Source organism: Pipra filicauda, unplaced genomic scaffold (assembly GCF_003945595.2).
Source record: "Pipra filicauda isolate LSUMZ 115617 unplaced genomic scaffold, ASM394559v2 scaffold34_size3990699_pilon, whole genome shotgun sequence".
In the NCBI taxonomy this organism is placed as follows: domain Eukaryota; kingdom Metazoa; phylum Chordata; class Aves; order Passeriformes; family Pipridae; genus Pipra; species Pipra filicauda.
This window is the reverse complement of record NW_024104476.1, coordinates 1,871,066-1,893,907: the sequence shown is the minus strand read 5'-3', so window position 1 is coordinate 1,893,907 and position 22,842 is coordinate 1,871,066. Positions and strand designations below refer to the sequence as shown.

At 36.5% G+C, this 22,842-nt stretch overlaps 1 protein-coding gene across 4 annotated transcripts; it reads left to right on the top strand.

Moving 5' to 3' along the window:
• Positions 1–641: 641 nt before the first annotated feature.
• CENPK (centromere protein K) lies at positions 642–21,582 on the top strand. Of its 4 annotated transcripts, none has more exons than XM_039384399.1 (10): positions 642–676; positions 3,626–3,742; positions 5,621–5,677; positions 7,809–7,881; positions 12,079–12,125; positions 13,687–13,769; positions 13,878–13,976; positions 14,261–14,390; positions 17,919–17,972; positions 20,089–21,582. In XM_039384399.1, exons 1-10 carry the CDS (start codon positions 674–676, stop codon positions 20,245–20,247), a joined length of 822 nt encoding a protein of 273 aa, XP_039240333.1. In that variant the 5' UTR covers positions 642–673; the 3' UTR covers positions 20,248–21,582. The 4 variants fall into 4 exon arrangements, with proteins under 4 accessions (XP_039240333.1, XP_039240335.1, XP_039240334.1 ...); XM_039384400.1 differs by lacking the exon at positions 642–676 and adding an exon at positions 1,669–1,844; XM_039384401.1 differs by lacking the exon at positions 13,878–13,976.
• The last annotated feature ends 1,260 nt before the right edge of the window (positions 21,583–22,842 follow it).

The following is a 22,842-nucleotide window of genomic DNA, read 5'->3' as shown; positions in this document are numbered from 1 at the left end:
TGTCCAGCGGCCGCAGTTACTTTCCTCTCTGCTCCCTGAGTATCTTCCCGTAGTTGGTCGCGTTGTGTTTGGGTATACGACGCATTTCAGCTCATCAGTGTCTGAAGAGAGGGTGCCAGGGGGATGGATCCGGGCTCTTTTCGGGAGTACCAAAATGAATATGAGGAACAACTGTGGGTGACCGAGCACTGGAACAGGTTGACCAGAGAGGCTGTGGAGTCTCCCTCATTGGAGATAATCAGAAACCGTCTGGACGCAATCCTGTGCAACGTGTTCTACGATGACCCCACTGGAGTTGGGACCAGATGACCCTCTGTGGTTCCTCCTAATCTGACGGATTATGTGATTCTGTCGCTTTCCTAAAGCTTACCTGTTTGCTTGGCTGGCATAGAGTCTACAATGCACACTTTTTGTCCCTGCATGTAGTTTTTACCTAATTATGTCACCATGGCTAGGCTTCGCGAATGAAGATTTGGGAAGGCTCTATCCACATTTGCTACAGGCACGCTGGTGGCTTATGAGGCCAATACGAGACAGACATATCCGATTGCAAAAGGCACAGCAGAAAGACTCCTTAGATGGTGTATTCTGCAATACACGGTTCTTTCTGCGTTGCCTTTTTTCCTCGAGGGTGATCCTGCGTGTGTTCTCAAAGGAGACAGCTGCGTTATAGATGGTGTGTCTCCAGGCCTCCCAGTTGGAGGCCAGAGTAGACCAGTTATGGTGATCAATATGGCCAAGGCTGAGATGTTGTTTCAGGGAGTCCTTGTATCTTTTCTTCGGGGCTCCTCTCATGCGGCAGCCGGTGGCAAGTTCACCATAAAGCAAGATCTTGGGGAGGCGGTGGTCCTTCATCCTGGGGACGTGCCCTGCCCATCGCAGCTGTGCTCTCAGTAACATGGCCTCAATACTTGTGACTGCTGCTTGCTCTAGAACAGATGTATTGGTCACATAATCTGACCAGTGGATGTTTAGGATTGTACGGAGGCAGCGTTGATGGAAGCGTTCGAGGAGACGCAGGTGGTGGCAGTAGATGACCCATGATTCGGATCCATACAGGAGAGTAGACAGCACTATGGCTCTGTAAACACTGATCTTGGTGCTTTTCTTCAGGTGTTTATTACGCCATACTCTTTTGTGGAGTTTTCCAAAAGCACTATATGCCTTTGCTAACCTGTTGTCTATCTCTCCGTCGATCTTACCATCTGAGGAGATGAGGCCGTTTAGGTTGTCCCCCCAAGTTCCTTAAAATGATCATCTCACTCCACGAGGATCAACACGGCCAAGTCAGATATGGCAACACACTTTCTGAGCCCTTTTTAATTAAGAATGGTGTGAAACAAGGCTGCGTTCTCGCTCCTACCCTATTCACCATCTTCTTTAGCATGATGCTCCAAAGGGCCACAGCAGACCTCGATGATCAGGACGGTATCTACATTCGATACCATACTAATGGAAGTCTATTCAATCTAAGGCAACTGAAGGCCCACACCAAGACCTTAAACCATCTTGTCCGGGAGCTGCTTTATGCTGATGATGCCGCCCTTGTTGCCCACACAGAAGCAGCTCAGCAGCTGTTTAACATCCTGCTTTGCCGATGCTGCTGAGCTCTTTGGGCTGGAAGTCAGCTTGAAGAAGACAGAAGTTCTCTATCAACCTGCACCTCAGGAAGTCCCCCATCATCCCCACATCACCATTGGCCAATCAGAGCTCAAATCAGTCCAACAGTTTAATTACCTTGGTAACCTAATTATGTAGTCCTAAAACAAAGTCAGAAGGAATAACGTATTGAAATTGGAATGCATTAATAGTCATGACATGCCAAAAAAGCCTTCAGTTTTCAGGTATGGTGTAAAAATAGAAACCTAATTTAACCATACAGAAATAGGGAAAACTGCAAGCTACAAGGATATACTCCAGTATATGCACTATGTGAGGTAATTAAGAGCACAGCATTAAGGATCACAAGTCAGTTTGGCTTGCCTCTCATATCTCACAATGTGTACATTCTGAAACGTTGTCTAGAAATTTAAAGCCAAGAATAACAGAATCATTTGATCATTTTTGTATAGTGGTTTTTTTCCTGGCTGTGTATTCAGAGTTTTATTTCATATAATACTTGTATGGTGATTAATTGTATTATTGCAGGGGACAGCAGGGGGAATATGGATTTTTTATTCCACCCCAAGATCCTTTTCAAACTTTCAAAAGGTTGGGTACTTTTTCTTCCTCCCCTTTTTTCTTTTCTTTTTTTTTCCCCCCCACTCAAACTCCCTTTGTTTGTCTCCTTTGCAGTTTTTTATGTCTCAGAAAAAAAGTACATTGCATCTCAAGGCTGTTTAGTTTATTTCTTAGTTTCTTCTAGGCAGTCTTTGCTTGAGGCATTTCAGAAGTCTTAATAAATTATGTGAACTACTTCTCTTTTATATGATGGAAACATTCCAAGGCTCTTAAGAAGATAATTATTTTCCTTTGCTAAAACTATGCTCTTTAGACTTTATCAGATCATGGCAAGCTAGGTATTCTAGGGTTCTGTTTTTAATTATTGATGCAATAAATTAGCCTGGAAGATTAGTAGAAGTATTGCTACCTTTCAGTACTCTAGAATAGTTCCAGCATTCAGTGAGATGTTCTGATTTTTTTTTTGTCATCCTTGAACTTTGGGAGTACTAGCTGAATATTTGACTCCTTTTAATTTACTTGGGATTTTGACATAATTTTCTCTGATTCTGTGTTTTTATTCTGAAAATGAACAAAAAGTTGAGTTAGAAATTTGTGCATTATTAAGAGATGTATATTAGATCTTTTTTTTAATCTCTTTAATCTGGTGGACTTAGTGATCCACTTAAATATTTTTAAAGGCTTTCTGCATCTAGTACATCTAGGAAGTTTCTATTGGTTGTTTTACCTTGGGGAGAAAAGTTTCCTTTGAGTGCCATTTTAGCCCTTCTTGTTAAGATGTTTCCCATCTTAGCCGCTGTTGTCATTTGGGTATCTTAAGAGATTTAACTGGGAGTAAATTTCTGAAATTGTGTGTGTTTCTCTCTGACCCAACATTTCTCAAAGTTTTTATTTTAACTTGGATTAATTTTTCTCTCAGATGTCTTGGTGCCCTCTTTCCTTGGTTGCCTGTATATTTTTCTGACTCTTTTGTTTGTTTTTCTAGTAATTTTGAGGATGCTTTAATTTGTTAATCAAAAATCTGAATTGTAGTGAAGGAGAAATAGATTAGGACATTTATTGGAAGACAGAGCAGAAGTAACTGCTTAAGAATTTTGCAGATATACGGAGGAAAAGCATAGCTTTGTAGATGTGAGATTCTCTTATTGTTTCTGTATTAAAGTTGTTGAAAAGAAAAGCCATTGCAGGTAATCAAAGCAGATTTGAAAATTTAGGATTTTGTGATTCAATTTTAAAAGTGAATTATTCGTGTCTTCTGATTTTTCTATAGTCATATAGTTAGCTGATTTTACTTAATAATTGGGTGCTATCTAGAACTGCAGGGGCATTAATTGAAAGCTTTGCATTCTGTTGCATATTTGACCTGAAGTGGCAGGTATGATTCTGTAACTGGTAATAATTATTGTAGATATACACGATAACTATTCTGTTTGCTTGTTATTAGGCTGAACCCATCAATGCAGCACCCACCAAGGCAGAACGCACCAGTGAACTTTGTCCTGTAGATGCCAAGAAAGAACTCTTGATGGAATGTAACAATATCTGGAAGGAATTGGAACAGGTATGGGAACCATAAGTGATAGACTAGATTTGTTGTAAACTTTTGTCAGAATTGTTTTATTCACTGCCTGCTTACCCCATCTCTTCCAAAGAAACCACCACAACAAAACAAAAAGAATAAAAAGGCCAAAGGTAGATGTGCTGGCAGGGGTGAGGGATGCCTTGCATTCAAAGGTTGTTTACAATGTGCTGATGTTATGATTTAGTTAGCGTGGAGTATGTATTAAATTAGGGAAAATTAAACTATTTACTTATGGTAGTACCAGCACACTGAGACTTGAGATCCTTCTCTCTTTAGCCTCACACAAGATAGGATTCCAGTGCTGTTCACAAGTAGTTTGGAGCTTAAAGGAGAGAATAGGAGGAGAGGCATAAAAGGACAAAGATGTTTGCAAATGCTTATCCAAACTGATGGTTATATCATCATGGTTAAAATTTATCTCTCTCTGATATATGGTACAATATGCTAATAATAACATTTTAGGGCAGATTGGTTTTATTTAGGGAATCCCAGGAAAGATAAACTTCTGTCAGTTCTGAGGGAATACTGTGCATTCTATAAGATTCTGCCAAGTCTCATGAAAGGTCATCTTCTAAGTTATATTTTCAGTCTTAATTGCTGTGCTCAATTTTGAATGCTATCTGCTTGAGTTCTGAGTTGTAGGTTCAAAGCAGTAAAATTTCAAAAACGGAAGTAAAGGTATTTCTGAACTTAAAGTAGAACAACGTACAGACAACTCACAGAGCAATAATTTTACATAATCAGATTTAAAGATACTAATGTGGCAGGGAATTCTCTGTCTGGGTTTCTGAAGTTGTGTTTGGAAGACCTGAACTTTTCTTTGAAATTTTCAAATTAGAAGGGAAGTTAGAATGCTTACTATTTTGAATTTAATTGAAAGTCTTAGATATCTTGTATCTCATTCCCATCATCCCCAAAATAATACAGGAAGTAATAATGTCTGTTATTTTTGGAAGTTGATAAAAATAGTAGGATTTTCATTACTTTGATTTTTCATTCTGAATGCGCATGTTTCAGAAAGAAGTTTAAACAACTAATAGTCATTGAGTGGGATCGTGGGTATATGATTACAATGTAATGTTCAAATGGTTGTGTGACATCATTAGCAGTTTTTGTAGGAGAAATCCTGCGTTGTATTTTGGTTTCCAGACATTAACAACAAGGTTTCCAAAGTACTGCTTACTGTTGAGTAGAGTACATCTTGCCCTGTCATGGGATAGGTTGAATTGCTGACAGTTATGAAACAAGAAAGTGTTCAGCAGATGTCTCCTGTTGAAGCCTTGGATATCTGTGGTGGCCTGAATTTCAGACTGCATATACTTCCCATTGCAATCATGGGAGCTGATGTAGTGCACTTCTGAAAGTCAGACCACTTCTGAAGGGTGCAGTATACTGCCCTAAATGACTTTAACCTAAAAATGTGTATTAAAATGGGATTAATCTCTTTGGAGAGCCAGAGGAGTAGCAGAAAGTGTGTTAAGTTCTCAGCAGCTTCCCTGTTCAGCCTTGTGCATGACTCTCTTCCCAGTTTCTCATGTTCTTCACATGATCAGTGCTTTTCCCTATATGAACTTTTCCCTCATAATTTGCCTTCTTAGTCAAATGATACATCTTTTTTTAGCTGCTACTTTTCTACTTTCCATTTAATTAAGTTCTGCTTTACTGTGGTGCGATTTCAAAATATTTCTTAATTTGCTGTTCTGGGTAAGGATCTAAGGGATGTGGTGGGATCCAAGTCACAACTCTTCTATTCCTATATTTAAAAAGTTATGTTCAACTTTCTAAGGATTGTATTCTGTTGTTACAAAAGGGAAGAGTAAACAAACATTGCTTGTGTTTTGTTTCTTTTCTACCCAGTGTCAAAGCAAGATAATGCTTCTAGGAATAGAAACACTGCTAAAATCAGATACCAAGGTAAGACGGTTGTTTGGGTTTTTTTATTTTCCACTAAATACTTTGTTTTCTATAAAGACCATAGAATCATAGAGTGGCTTGCGTTGGAAGGGACCTTAAAGATCATCTGTTTTCAGCACCCCTGGCATAGGCAGGGATACTTTCACTAGATCAGGTTGCTCAAAGCCCTGGTCTGGAACCCTTCTAGGATGAGGCATCCGCAGTTTCTCTGGGCAACCCACTCCAGTGTCTCTGCACTCTCACAGTAAAAAATTTCTTCCTAATATCTAATCTAAACCTGTCCTCTCTCGGCTTAAGGCCATTGCCCCTTGCCCTATCACTACAATGCTCATGTAAGTGGTCCCTCTCCAGCTTTCTTTTAGGCCTGCAAATACCATTCAGGTAGTGCAAGGCTGCCCTAAGGTTTTTCTGGAGCCTTCTCCAGGCTGAACAACGTCAACTCTCCTAGCCTCTCTTCGGAGGAGAAGAGATGTTGCGGCACTTCAGGTGGGGTCTCACCAGAGTGGAGTAGAGGGGCAGAATCCCCTCCCTCAACCTACTGGCCACACTGCTTTTGGTGCAGCCCAGGTCATGGTTGTCAAAGAGCACATTGCTGGGTCATATCCAGCTTTCCATCCACCAGGATCCCCAGGTCTTTCTTGACAGGGCTACTTGCAATCCATTCATTCCCCAGCCTGTATTGATACCAGGGCTTGCCCTGACCCCAGGTACAGGACCTTGCGTGTGGTCTTGTTGAACTTCATGTTTTGCACAGGCCCAGCCATCCAGGTCCCTCTGGATGGCATCCCTTCCCTCCAGCATGTTGGCTGCATCACAGAGCTTGGTGTCAGCAAACTTGCTGAGGCAGCACTCGATCCCACTGTCCACATTACCAACAAAGATGTTACACAGTGCTGGTCTCTAAAACAACCCCTGAGGATTGCCACTCATCACTGGTCTTTGCCTGGACATTGAACTGTTGACTGCCCCTCTGACAGTAACCATCCAGCCAGTTCTTACCCACCGAGTGATCTGTCTGTCAAATCTGTGTCTGTCCAGTTGAGTGACAAGGATGTCGTGCAGGACAGTGTCAAATGCCTTGCACAAATCCAGGTAGATTACATCAGTAGCTCTGCCCTTATCCACCAATGCTGTAATCCTGTTATAGGAGGCCACCAAATTTGTCAGGCACAATTTACCCTTAGTGAAGTCACATGGGGAAATGAGAAGGAGTCAGAGTTGGCATTTTTCCCCTAATTTCCCCTAATCACCTTCTCATCTTCCACGTGCTTCAGCATATTTTACAGGAGGATCTGCTCCATGATCTTGCTCGGCACAGAGGTGAGACTGACAAATCTGTAGTTCCCTGGATCTTTCTTTTTCTGTTTCTAAAAATAAGGGTTATGTGTACCCTTTTACATTCAGAAACTTAAGCAAACTGCTGTGACTTTTCAAATATGATGGATTGGTGGCTTTGCCACTTCATTTGCCAGTTCCCTTAGGACCCTCAGTGCATCTGTGGTGGGTTTGACCCTGTCTTGCCACCAGGTGCCCACTAAAGCTGCTTATCCCTCCTCACCTGGACATTGGAAAGGAAATATAACTGCAGCCTCATGGGTCAAGATAAGGACAGATTTACTAACTTTGAAGCACACAACTGATGAATGATTAACATAGGCAGCAAAATGGAGAGGTGTGTAACTTCAATACCTATTTGGACTATTTCCTAATTAGTGCCTATGTAATTTCTTCTTGAAAAGTGTCATTCTGATACTGTCCATCATAGTATCCTTCTGGACATGTTGTCCAACTGTGGGATAAGCAAGTTCAGCCATGAAGGAGAAGTCAGGATGTGAAGTATTTGTCATTGCTTCTAGTAGCTCCTCTTTAGTTGTAGTCATTGCAAAGAAAATTAGGGGAAAAATGCCAACTCTGACTCCTTCTCATTCCCCATTTTGAAAAAATAATATAAATGTTTTTGATCTCTGCAACTGATTTTAAAATATTTTGAAGGAATAAGTGTTCTATTGTCGTAGATGCTCTTCTGTTTTCTACTGTATGAACTTATTAATTTAACTTCTATCCTGTTCTACATCATTTTACACCAGTGCAATTTAACACTTTACGAGATACTTCTTTTCTTGTTACACAGCTTGCCTTGTTAATGCTGCAATGGAAAGCTTTAACAGTAGATTATCAAGAGTGCCATGAGAGAAGTCCTGAAAGTAAGTAACTGTTTCCCTGTAAAGGATGCTGATTGTGTTTTCGTACTACTTAAAAATTAAATATTTCGCACAGTAGCTTGTATGTTTCATTTCTTTATTCTTTTTGCACTTCAGCTCTAAGTTGACTTAGAAGTGATTTCCTCTATAACCTAATCTTATAATTCTGCACAAATAAATGCATGATTTATGCCACCATTCATCAGTCAGTTAAGTGGAAACATAACTGTTAGCAAATCTAACAAAATAACGAAAGTCCATTATGCTGTTATGCTCCTTCATGTTATTCTCTGTGTGATTGTTTCTTCTCCATCTTTCATTTGTGTTTCCTTTTTAGAACAGAACTACTTTGTCAAATAATATTGTCTTCATCTTGTCTTTTAAGAATCTATTACATTTTTTTAAATCTTTGCAAGTATTGCTAATAAGCTAACAATAATTTGCCCAGGTGTGTGTATATATATATATATATATATATATACCTCCTCTGATTATTTTTTTACTAATACTTCACAAAAGTATGTTGTATTATGATGTATTAGTTGAAACTTTGGAGTAGACCTTTAGTGTTAAGCCCATTACACCATAATAAAATACCTGGTTTGGATTTAACAGGGATTGGAGATTTCAGCTCAAGATAAGATGGTAAAAGACACTAGAGTTTTATTTTAACAAAACAGAAATCCGGGACACTTACTGATCCTGCAAAGCACAAAACACAAGTGATTTTTTAAATTTGTTAAGCATTATCAGTTAAAAGGTATAAATTCCTCAGTTCTTCAAAGTTTTCTTTTTACATAAGCATCAGTGCTGACTGATTTCACTCTCTCACAAGGTGATGTGGTCAGAGACTGGAAATAAAACCATTCAAAACTGAAGTGCGAGTAAAGTAATCTGTGTTTTCAGATGTCCCATTTGGAGACTCTTAAAACAGTTCACACTACACTGTCATTAGTATACTGGTAGCACTCACTGTTACGTCTCCTGTCAAGGACCTGTTAGCACCTGTCAACCCAGTAAAACTTACCAGTTAGTCTTTAAATTAATACATTGGCTCATTTGAATATTTTTAAGCCAGAAGAGGCTTGGTTTTTTAGTGTTTACAAAATGATAGGAATGTGTTTTAGACAGCCCATGGTGAATTCCAATGTTTTGTCATTTGGCCAAATGGAAATGCCTTTTCAGATCAACATTAGAGGCAGTTCTCCAACTTCTTTCAAAGTCCATGTACTAGCTGCATATCATGAGAGAAGCTGGGAAAAAATCGTTTTTCTTTCTTATAAAAAGATACTTTTGCCCTATTAGAATAAATTAGTAGTTCAGCTTTGTAAGCCTGTCTAAGAATTGTCAGCCTCAAATACTTCTGAGAGGTATGTAGACCAAAAGTGTATGGCATTGAATGAATTTAGGATGTACTGGTTCCCTGCTGCTATTCATGAATAAGATGCTGGCTTAAAGCAAATTAATTGAAAGCACTTAGTTTTTATCTGGGTGAAATACCTGGGATTGTTAAATTTCCTTACTAAAATACATATAATAAACTTTAAACTATTGGCTTAAAAATATCCTTAGGGCTTGACCTATTTTTTTGGCTTGCTGGCTTGCTTTGTTGAACTATTCTTACTTGTTCCCAGACTATAATATTTATTATTAATTTTTTAATAGAGAAATTATCTATGCATATTGTAATGCAAATAATATTTTGCAGCCACAGCTTTGCCTTTTTGGCTACTTTTCCAAGGGAACTAAAAAGAAATTGCTGCTAAGAATTTGAATATATATAGTTATAATGCTTGTATGAAGATGAGTCTACTTTGCTTAGTTGTCTGTCCATCTTGGCTTTTTTCTATCTACTGTTTGTCTTGAATTACTTAATTGAAAGCATTATCTGAAATTATCTAAATGAAAATAGCAGAAATACTGATTTCATACAATTTACTAATAGAGCATGAATGTCAGGCTGTCTTGTTACTTTGGTTTCTGCTTTTAATAGTGGCCAGTTAATTTCCTGTAAATGAGGGCCTGTCAGCATTTCAATTTTAAACCTTATTTTCAGAGGTTATAACTTGGCAGTTCTACATTTTTTTGACCACAATATTGGCAAACAGACTTGAGTTCACAATGCAAATTTTATTTTTGTGAAGCTTATACTTTGGTCTCTTGTTCTTTCTCCATTTCTGCTGCTATTTATGTAGCTCTAGATCTGCTAAATCAGCTGAATTTAAACTTTTTAAAAAGCATTTGGCTTATAAAAATAGAATTTAACTTTCACCTTTGCAAACTAAGGAAATGAAAGCAATTGTGTTTTAAACCGTATAAAACAGTCATGGTCTCTGCATAATTTCTATTTTTCTTTGCAAAATAACAGTATTCTGCCAAATGCCTTTTTGTTTTGTTTTAATAGGAGTTTCTGTAAACATGTGCATGGTAGTGGCTTTTACTTTCCTAGCATCTGGTAGTATTTTGCTTAGTAATTGTGCTATGTATCACTAGACAGTTCTGTCTGACATTTGATTTTTGCAAGTGTAGTGATTCTGCAACTGAAAAAGCTTTAACTGTTAGTAGATAAAACAACCAGTGACTTTACAATGGCAGCTGTAAATGCGTTGCCCCAGTGTCTCAGATCTACATTGTTCCTGCACTAAATTACAGTTAGTGGTTCTTTCCCAGGAAGATGTGGCCTTCTATTCTCATACTCACTCAATATGAATTGAACAGGAAGCACGAACTCAGGATTAGGTATCTAAAAATGAGGAAGTGTTAGAAGCCAATAGTAGAGATTGATAATAATTGATAAGTGAGGGCTTATAATAATCATGTCAGCAGGAAGTTGCAGGAGGAAGAGTTGTATGGGTTTCTTCAAATACACCAGTTAATGGGAATAAAAGTTTACCAATGAGTTTTATCATGGGTTGTAGGATATTCATGTAATTAAAGAAGTATTGTTCTAATAATAGCACAGACCACTACCTCCTGCAGCTCTTAAGCTTAATTTGGCAGCGTACTAGTCAAATTTTGTGTCAATATTTAGAAACACTAATTACCTAAGTAAAAGGGATTTTACTGGGACATGTAATTTTGTGTATTTTTAACTCAGTAATTTTTCTGATTTTCATCTCAGAACAAACACTGCTTTTAAAACTACTCATCTAAGGCTTCTCAAAATTTGTTGAGGTAAAAACTGTAACATGACAAAAAAAGTACTTTTCTAAATTTATGAAATCAAGAGTACGTATTTAGGAGATGTTTAGTGCTTTCAGGAAAGGGGTAAGGGTTTTCCTTTTTGTTAAAGGAAAAGCTTTTATTTAAATAATTATTTTTAAGATTAAGAGATTTGAAGCCCAAACTTTCATCAAAAAATTCCTGTCATATTAAGATTCAAATCTGTTAGAGCAGCTTTCATGTCTCCTGTTAGTATGTTCAAATAGTTCACTTTCAAAAAAGGTCATACTTGTATACAGATGGTCTAAGTTGACATGGAAGTGAGAATTGACTGGACTGCACTCAAGGCTGTAAAATACAACAGTTCACTTTTTATTCTGAAAATCCGTGATCCATAAATCACTGCATTTTGCAGAAGCATTCTGGGGAAACATTTCCATATTCTTAAATTGTACCATGCTTTCCCTTAAGTACTGTCGTTGCTCAGTGTTAGATTTAGAATATTGATATTGCTAGGCCTTTCATCTCCCTACATGTAGCTGTTCTTGTGAACAGAAGGGATGAGGACATGCTTTCTAAGTTCTTAAAAATAGTAGGGTTTATAGTCCTGGTGAAGCATTTGGAGGCTGTTTAACATGGAATTGGAAGACTGGTGAAGTCTGATTGCCCACATTGGTAATGTTGATGGAATGCCTTCTGCTGAAAAAAATCAGACTTGGTTATCTTGAAGTATATTGAAATGTGATATGCAGTCATTATGTACCTATGCCTATATACCTGGGGCTAGTTCAGAGGCATTATAACTGCACTGTATAACAGAGGCATTAACACTGGACTTTTTTCAGTCTAGTTTAAACTGCTGAATCATGATAGTAGGTTAGTTCAGTAGGACACCACAAAAAAAGGTTAAATTGGTGCTGACAGCCAAACTGGTTTTTTAGAGGCTACACAAGTTTCTCTCTAGCTGGGCTGCTTTTCAGTATAAATAAGTCTTTATCATTCAGTGAAAAAACCCCACCAATTCATTTTATTTTTCAGCAATTTCTACCAATCCAGATGTATTGTTAGAATTAGGAAAAGAAGAGGTAAGTCTTTTTGTTTGTTAAGAGATAATAAACTTTTGCTGGGGAAAAAAAAGAAAAACCTATATAAAATTGCTGCATTTTCCTATGACTGTTCTTGGGATGGACTACTGCTAAGATACTGTGTATTTTCCTTCAGGCATTGTTGTTGTTCTAATTGTTTATTTCCCCTGTATTGTAACTACTAAAATTTTCTAGTTGTAATGAATGAGCTTTTAAACTGACTTACTGCACAAGTCAGTGAGTAAGTAACACACAATAAACGGTATTTTGCCCCTGTCCAACCATCCAAATCCACCACTAAACCCTGTCCCTAAGTGCCTCACAGGATTGTGTCCAGGTGGCTTTTGAATATCTCCAGACAAGGAGACTCCACAGCCTTTCTAGGCAGCCTGTTACAGTGCTCACCCTCCATTAAAGTAATTTTTCCTCATTTTCAGATGGAACTTCCTGTGTTCCAAGTTTGTGCTTGTTGCTCCTTGTCTTATCATTGGGCACCACTCAAAAGAGCCTCACCCCATCCTCTGACACCTGCCCTTAAGATAGGTTTCCTTACTTATGCCTTCCTGAGTAAGAAATCCATACCTGAGGCTTGACCTCAGGTTTCCCACAAAAGTCTCAGACATCCAGAACCTTAACATAATTTAATAATGGTGCAATAATAACAAAATAACAACTCAAAGGTTGCCTCTGAGGAGGGACCTAAAACTTTTATACCTTTTATACCTTTATACCCTGAGCTTTTACACCTTTTTGGTCTAAACCCTGGAAAGTCAGGGAGTCATCGGCTCCTGGGGAGACTCAGTGTCCAGGTCTCCTGGCAGGCCCACAGGTCCCTGGGCCCTTTGTTATGCAAGGGGTCAGCAGTTCATGGCATGTTGGCTCAGGCTTTGGCTCCAGCCCACCAGGGGTTCAACCAGCAGCTCACACTGCAGCTGTACACCTGCACTGAATGTATTCCTGAACATGTATTCCTTACCCATTCTGTAATGAATGACCCAGCCCAGTGAGAGTCCACTGTTCCCTAGATTCAGCAGTGCCTATAGCTTCTGGCTGCAGTAGTTTTATTTCTCCTTCTTTCCTCTCCCAGATATGTCCATAGCATCAAGGACCATTTAAATCATGGAAGCCATTAGTCTCTTTTGCAGCATCTTTGTTTTCTATAGTTTTGATGTTAGTGCAGTTAGCATGGATTCATTCTTGCAAGCAGTTGCAGTGATTCAGACAATACAGCCCTGGTGCTGTAGACATTTTCTCCTCAGTCATTCATCAGCTGAGCAGTTCATGTGTGTGCTCCATAATCTGCTTCAGGTAAAATTAACTATGTTGTTTTGCAAAGTTTCAATAAAACACTAATGAGCAACTGGTGACAGTAATGTTTTAAAGAGCCTCCTGCATTTTAAACTGGATTCTAAAATAGTGTGTCACACTATAGCCTTATTTCTTAAGAATCTGCAGATCATTTTGGCCTTCTGTATCAGATTTAGAGATGCAGCCTTACATAGAATGAATACTACAGACTGGGCTACCTGCAAACTGTAGTTTCATTTTTACTTTTTTATAGTTGCAGAAAGTAAAGAATGATCTTGAAAAGGTGCTATCAGCAGTTTGTTCAAAGAATAAACAACTAGAAGAAGATCTGGAAAGGTAATATAATAATTTGGAATTTAGAATGCTGTTAAGCTTTTTTTTTTTTTGACCGCCCAGAAGAACTATTTTTCTGTTGTGCCATTTACTGTTTTTCATGTTTCAAAGAGAACAGCAGTGGTATGAGGAACAGGAACAGATGCTAAATACTCTTAACAGAATTGAAGAAGAGACAAAACCCCAAGTTGAACAACTTTACAAAACAAGGTATTTCTACACTGTTCAGTTTTTATATTGAAGAATTCAAATATCAACAGGAGCAAATGAACAAACAAACTCATAAAACATACTCTTTGTTTTGCTAAATAGTTCAAATAATTGCTCAGTAATCCAGATTTGAAACATGGAAAATATTGCTACTATGTTCTGTCATTCAAGATGTTGCATTTATAAGAACTGAATATGAGGGGGTTTTTTACTTATGAGGAACTTTTAAATTATTTTATTTGATTTCATACTCTATTGCTATGTTTTTACTATTTGGAAATTAGAGGATTGGAGGAACTGCGCAATAAAATGTTGCAATTAAAGACATATAAGAAAGAACTCTTGAGTGCACTGGGTGAATTCCTGGATGAACATTTTCCCCTTCCACAGGATAGTGGAAGTGCCATAAAAAGGGTAAGATTTTTCTATGACTATTAAATTTAACATGTTCAATTTCTATTTAATTAGATGCAGTATCTGTTTAAAGTCACTAGCATAGAATCTGCAGTTATATTTTGAAATAAGTATAGTTCTTGCAGATAATCCTTTAGGTTTAATTTATATATTTCAGGTTCATTTATATTATTTAAGGGTGTTTCTAGCTGGATATTTTCTTTTCTAAATGCATAATACTGTATTGTATTTCCTACTGAACTGCAAGCTGTGCCAAATTTGAAAATGGTGGGGGGTTCAATCCAAATTGGTCCATTTTCTTTTTTACTCAGCTAGGCAAGTGGATTCCTGTTTTCCTTGGCAAAGCAAATTTTAATTGTCTAACAGTGGTTTTAGAACAATAAGGACAAGTGTTTCTAATTACAGAGTAGTTTAGAATGTTAACCATCAGATTTTGTTCAGGCAAATTGGGCCAAAAATTATCTCAAAACTTTAGGGAAAATAGGCAGCCAGGGAGTATTTTGCGTAATAAATTCAAAGTCTGCAGTAAAAATAAAACTATTACTCTAGTATTTGATAGATACGAAAAAGCTGAAAAGTAAAGGCAGGGGCTTGATTTTTATTTCAGACATACTTAAGATGACAGAAACAGAAAGGATTCTTTCATCCAGTTCGCTGTTATTTCAGACAACCACAAAATATAATTCCTTTAATATTATCCTTTAATATTATCATTGAGCTCCATTTTAAAACAGATAATTTTTATTACTACTGCTTCTACTGGGGGTTTTTTAGCACCTCAGTACTCTGGTTAGAAACTCTCATAGCTTCCAGTCTAAATTTATCCATGTCTAACACAGATCCATGTATTCTTACACCAGTATTTTTCTTAGAATAGTCTTTTTTTTTCTTGTGTTTATTCCTCCTGATGCATTTTTAGACAGCAACACTTTTATGTTCTCACGTAAGACTATTTTTCAATTCCCTGGCTTATCCTAATAATACCCATTTTCTATATTTGTTTTCACTTGGATTGATCTTTTTGGAACCTGGTAAAAAACAATATTATAAACAAAACTACTAGCTCACATCTATCACCAAAGCAACTAATTACACCCTTGTCTCTTTCTATCTGTTATTTGCAACTGAGGAAGCTTTTAGTTAAAAACAATCTTGATTTTGCACATAGGTATTTTGTATCTTTTGCATATAAAAATACTAAGTGGAGATTTCAAGACACGATGATCTTTTTCAATGTATTATTCAAACATCTTATTTTGTTTAATCTTAGTTTTTCTGCATACCAATGCCTTCGTTTCCCACTATTAGTAAATATGACACATTTTGCTCTCAGTCTCTCCAATTTAGAGACAAGGATGTCATGCTTTGGATGCAAGGATGTCAAATGCTTTGCACAAGTCTGGGTAGATGACATTAGTTGCTCTTCCGTTCTCCAGCAACACTATAACTCCATCATAAAAGGCCACCAAATTTGTTGGGTGCAGTTGGTCTTGAATGAAGACAGCCAAGTTGGCTGTCACCAATCACTCTTACTAAAACAAAAAAGTTATTTTGAATAATTTCAGCACAAGGTTTTATCTTTCCTTAGTTTAACTTTTATTTATGCATTTCCTGAACTCTTAAACACAGTTTGTTTTCTGACATATCTTTTTCTTTCTTTTCACTCCTTGTGAATTCAGTTTCTTCTATATTGTTTGACTCATTTGGGTCTCAGTGGCTTAACTACAGGTCCCCCGTAAACTACACTTTGTGGAAACATCTTATGTTCGCAGTAGTCCTGTATGAGAAAAATACGTGGGGCTGACATTTGTAGGACACAGCTGCACAGTAGTGTGAACTGCTAGAAGCCTCGCTGGTCAAGTTCCACCCTTCTTTCAGCAGGCACATGCATCTAGGATTGGGAGTGAGAGTGAAGACTGGGTCACAGCAGCCCAGGTTAGCTTCCCTTGCTATAGTCCAACACCTTTAATATAGGTAGTGACTGTGGTAAGAATTAGCTTGCATTTTAAATCTTAGATAAAAAAGGACTTTTTTTTTTTTCAAGAGAAGAATATGAAAAGTCGTAAGTTGAGGAATATTCTTTATGCGAATCTATCTAACAAAAGGGAGAAGAAGGTGCCTTTCAGGTTAAATAACTAAATGCTGCACATCTTGCTTAAATTGACTTTATAATCATTAATTAATTAAAGGTACTTATTGTATCGGTGACAAAATATATAAGTAAAATAATTTTACGAAGTATACAATGTGTATGATAAACCTAGCAAAATATGTTTGCTAGTTCTGTGAGAGTGCAAACCTCTTCACATTAATATCCTTATTCTTTGTATACAATCAATTTTAATAATTGCTGAAGTCATAATCTGATTTCAGCTTTGAAACATGAATATTGAACCCACTACCTTAAAGTTACAAAGCAGTATTTTTGACCAGGGAAATAAAACAGCCGAGGCTGTGAAGTATCCTTACGTTTGCTCTAAGGAACGTTTTTCACTTAGTGTAAGTTCTATTTCCTCAGCCAAGTATCAAGATAAAGGCACAAAGATAGGTATTATTGAGCCTCCATGGTTTGCAACATTGCCATGGAGCAGGCAGTGTGTCCCCCTTCTGACTCTGAAGGTGATAATATTACAAAGTGTGACTGAAAAAAAGGTGCCAGAACTTGCTTTTTACAAGTTTTTCTTTCTTGCTTGTATTCTTCTGTTCCAGAAGTTCCTATAAGGTCCAGCACAGCTATTAATATCTTAGGACTTAACTGACTTACTCAATAGCAATGCTGAGTAAGCAGGTGCCAGTGCTGCATTACCTCCTTAATTTTTTGAAAGTGAAGTGGAAGGGTAAAAAGGATAAAACTGAAAAATTAAACAATCAGGTTCACCATGCAACAGCACAAGCAGATCCAGTAGCATTGCTACCTAAGGAATCTCTATTGGCGTATAGACAAATGGCTTGATTTGCTTGCTACAAAGGAAAACAAGTAATTTTTTAATAATATTTTATCATCACCTTCCCCCCCCCCCCCAGATTTTTGATTATTGTCAAAATTGAATTTAAAGTAAGAGTGAATAAATATTCATTGGCAAGTCATGAAAAAATATTAAGGCACTATGAAATGAAGTCTTGAGTTTTGTCAAATTTGTATTGTAAATATTTATCCAAAGCTCATGAAAAACATTTTTTCCCTAACATATTCATATTCATAGAAGGTTCTGCACTATACTACATTATAAATGTGATGTACTTGGTTTTATTTAAACATAAACACAAACAGAAACATGATCACTTAAGATTAATCTCTTAATAATTAAAAAAATGTTACATTTGAAGTGTAGGATTTTGAACTGGTTTTAAAACTAGTTTTAAATACTACCTTGTATTTCTGTCATGACTAAATCTAAGTAAAAGTTTTCATCTGTTGTGTACTATGCAATCAAATAATTGTGTGATTATTTTCATTTGTCAATTAACATCTTTCCTTACTAGTTTGAGGTTTTGTTAATTTGGCTGTGGGGATGTTTATCTTTCCAGAACTTTTCTTCAGAGCCAGCTGTAGAACTGCTAGCATTGCAAGACATTTTAGAGGTAAGATAGTTTTATTATGTAGAGATTTGGAGGATTTTTCAATACTCAGATCATATAATAATAATAATAACAATAGCCATAAAGTGGTATGCATTAATTAATATTACTAAGATGAATGACAGTATCTGGCATTTGGTTAAGATAGTTAATGTAGAATTTTTAAGAATTTTACGTCTTTAAGAAGACTTCAGGGAGACCTCATTGCAACCTTCCAGTACTAAAAGGGGGCCTGTAAAAAAGAGAGAGAGCAACTTTTTATACAGGTAGATAGTGATAGGACAAGGGGGAATGGTTTTAAACTGAAAGAAGAGATATTCAGATAAGTCAGTTTTCTGTTTTAATTCCTATCAAAATAAACCCCCAATTTTTACAAGAGCTGTGGCAATAATCTTCAGTTTAAGCTGGAGTGTGGTTATCTCTTATTTCTTGATTTTATAATGTTTAGTTTAAAGAAGTTTTAGGCGCCTTAGTGGCTCATATTAGGAGAGAAAAATACAGTGCTTAACAAAAAAATTGGTCCATTTCACACTATATTTTGTACTGTTTCAATAAAAATTTTTCTAAACTTAATGCAATAACAGTTACAGAAGAATCAGTTCATGTGTAATCTCAGAAGGACCAACTAATATGTAGTCTCATGCATGATTATCTTCTCATATGAGGAAACCGGTCCAATTAATGCATTTCTAATTTATAAGTGCTTTGTGTAAGTTTTTAATTACAGTGCAATCTATGAATTTGAATTACAAAGCATAATTTTCCTTCTTGCCTTAAATGTAGCATTTGAAGTGAAGTTTCTTATTCCTCCTCTATCCTTTCTCTTCAAACAGTTCAAAGCATCTATGTATATAAAATGTCCCTGAGGGAAAAAGTTTTTTTCTGAGGCCCAACGTAATGGATAAAAACTTTCTGGTATTAAGATGCTGTTATCTGATCACTATGACATTGTTGTACTTTAGTTTAAAACCCAGGCTTTGTGCTTGCATCATCAAAATAATTTTACATGCTTCAGATATCTGAGCGTACCTATTAATGTCAAATTAGGCAGAGCTTGAAAACAGATCAGAATTTAGAATTGGCACAGTTTCTCGTGGAATTAGAATTTTAAAGTTCTTCTAATGCTTAAAAATTGCCCTTCATATTTGATGTTATTGTTAATCTCCTTAAAATGTGAACACATCCAAGTAATGCCTGATTTCCACTTGGAGGAACATACTACTTTGAAAAATTCAGATTTGTTTTTAATTTTAACTGTCTTGGCCTAAAGTGTCAGTGTCCCTTATCTTTGTTTTCTGGGAGGTTTTTATTTGTTGAGTGATGTGGTTCTAGCTTGAAATCCCTGTTAAAATTGAAAAGTGTTTTCTTACATACAGATATAAATGTTACAGCCTAAAGGCTATTTTGGAATATCAGATGACAGAAGAGACTAAGTAAAAATTCATCTCAAATAATGCATTTGGAGTAAATTCTCATAATTGGGTCAAATAAGTACAAAACTGGAACAATTCTTCTGAATGTTCTGAGGAGCAGTTGTGTATTTGGAGTTTGTTTTTTTTAAATAGCAACAAGTGAAAAAAGAATATAGTCTGGTAGGAAGGATTTTGAGTTTGTCTTTAGCAATAAGAGGCAGACAATATTTTGTACTTACTGAAATTGGGAAAGTATAACATTTAGAACCTCTGAGTGGAAAGATTAAATATCTGGGATCAATAGAGAGAGCACCATGGGATGGGTAAGATTACTTAATCTGTAATGTGTGCAATATTCCTGATGAGCAATATTATGAGGGCATAAACACTGTCTCCATGAACTGAAAATGTATGTCAAAACTGATTTTGTTTTTAACTCTATTAACGAATTCTCTATTTAGATAAGGAATTTAGTCTATATTTATTCTCAATAAAAGGAGAATTCCGGTTCTAATTTTTACATAAAAAATGATGCAATGAAGTTAATTGGAAGTTCTTTGCTTCTACTTTGAACAGGTCTTGTATTTCTCCTGTAGTCAGTATTTCTTATATTGCCTACATTACAGGAATTTGTACAGATTTGGTTAAAGGAGATAAAAATCTAGCTGTTTGTTTATTTCCTAAATCTTATCCTTTTGGTCTTCCAGATTCTGATAAATAAATTAATGACCACACCACATGAACCTTATGTAACAATCAATGAGTCGTTTTGGCCACCTTACATTGAGCTGCTGCTGCGATTCGGAATGGCCCTGAGACATCCAGAAGATCCAAACAGAATGCGCCTAGAAGCTTTTCACAAATAGCGTGACCTACATATGTACTTAAAAACAAAACAACACCAGTACTCTTAATCCAGACATAGGATGTACTTAGGCATCATAATAGATTTCTTTTATATCGTCAATCACTTCTTGTTGGATGATTTTTTTCTATATTATTGAAGAGTGTGAAATATGGCAAAAGAAAAAAGTCTCTTGAAAAAAAAAAATCTCTTTAACTGCTTAACTTCTCAACTTTGCCTGCTTAAGTTGGCCTTCTGTTTTATAACAAGATTTGCATTGTGGAATCTTTATTTCAGCTGCTTTTATAAGAAATAAATTCAGGTAATAGACAATGCAAAGATGTTTAATAGTCTTTTTTACTTTAAAAATCATACTTTATATATTACTTCTGTGTTTTAGATTTTTTAGATTGCCTGAAGTCTTCTTAATTTCCTTTAGTATTTTGCTGTATGCAAAATTCAGAGTAACACAGCTCCCCCTGTACATGGCCTTGAAGAAATTTGGAAATAACAGAGAAGTGTCTGCTCAAGAATGTGCCTTTGCAAACAAATGTATTGGCTTTGAGATAAACAGTTGGGAAAGCTGAAACATCTTTCTGTGCAAAGTGCTGCAGAGGTTGAGTGTGCAGCTTTACCACTACATGCTTCCCACATATTGTGACCCATATTGTGTTATGCTATGTTTCTAACAGTATCTGTCTTCGCTTTTTCAGACCTAGTTTATCAAGGCTTGTAACAGGTCTCTGTTCTGTTGATTGCTACAGCTTCTAAGTTATGTCAGTTGAGGGCTTCCTTCTGACTCAATGCTGTCATTCTGTGTAATCCCGGTCTTTTCTGTAGCTATTGTTATTGTGGACTTTGAGTACAACAATTCTGCTTTTGCATATCTGTAGTGACTATACACTTGAAAATTAATGTCTTTTATTAACCAGACTGCCATTTATTGATATAGGAACTTTAATGATTTTTCAGTAGATAGAAAACTAAAGGGTTGTATACTATCACAGAATGGTTTTCATGTCATAGCTTTTATAGAATGGTTTTGATGTGATTTTATGATGAGTTTTAAAGGTAATGTAAGGACGCATGGGAGAGGAAGGGGGGACCAATCTAAGTTCCAGTGCAATTGCCTTTTTTAGCACAATTAAATGTTAAATTAAAAAATTATTACATCTTGTGTGGTTTTAAGTGAAAATTGTTCATTTTACCCACACAACTGATAATAGGCATGAGTACAGAACCCAGTGTGTGCTGTTATGCATGAACATTGACTACTTTTTGCTTCATACTGCTTGTATAGCTATCCTCCTGCTGTATTTTAACCTCCCTTATTAAAATACTAGCTCTGATGTCTTGACTAATCTATACACATTTACCTTACAGTATTTTTAATTAATTATACAAATAGCTAAGTTTCTTGGCTTTGCTTTATAGCATTGGCTCATTAGGCTTTTTCCTTCATTTATTTTTAATTTCTTTGTAGTCTGCTATCCTTTCACCTTATTACTAATACTACAAGCTCAAATACTTCATTGCCCCCGGATGAGTGCTTCTGTGCTGACATTGATAAGTTGAAGAAAAAATGTTAAACCCTAAGTAGTTTCTCGTGTTTTAGAAAGGAGAAAAATAACAACCTACACCATCCACCTCCAAAAACCAAACAAAAACAAACCACTATGAAGGAGATAGGATAGTTACAAATGAGTGGTCTAGAGGAGATGCAATATTCATTATTTCTCATAACAAAATCAAATCTCATTCAAGTAAATCATCAAAATAGATTTAAATGAAAGTACTTCATATAAAGCTTTATATTTATTGACTTATGGAACTCACTACTACAAAATGTGTTGTGAAGATTACATACAAAAAAATGCAAGTTTATAGAATTCAGATTTTTGAGTAGTTATTAAAGAAAATTGGAGTCAGCTGTTTCAGAAATCTCTATCATACCAATGTTGGACCCTGCGAAGATACACACTCCCTGAGATCCTCCTGCAGCTGCACATATCTTACTGCATTCCCTAAAGCCTTTCTACTTAGGCTCTGGACGTGCTCAGAACCCAAAACTTCAATGTAGAGCTTTTTCCTTGGGCTCAACACAGTCAATTACTACAGCAAAAGAAAAGCTGTAGAAAGGGGTAATCCATTTTCTGTCAGTGCCTAAAACGCACTATCAGTTTTTAAGGGAAGCTAGTTCAGAGTGATACAGAGCCAGCTGAAAGCTGTAGCTCTGAAAAATCCTGACAAGTACATTGAAGAAATTGAAGGCAATGATGAAGAACAGATCTTACGACAAAAAATTGGAATAATATCTTTCATCAGTAGTATCAACCATCAGAAAGCTTGGGGAGTACACTGAAAAACAGTAGGGTAACTTCTCTATTTTTTTCTCTGCGCCTGCCTAAGTGTTTTGAGTTAAAGACAATGTTGCCAGGGAGGTGGGACCTCTGATGCAATAGAAACCCTCCCTCCTGGACTTACTGTAAATTTGAAAATAGAGATGAGGCTTTTTGAGCAACGTGTAGAAACAAAAAAAACAGTTTTTACTAAAAAGTAGAGAATGATACAGACAAAGCAGAAAAACACAGTAACCACAGAGGTACAGGGAGAAAAT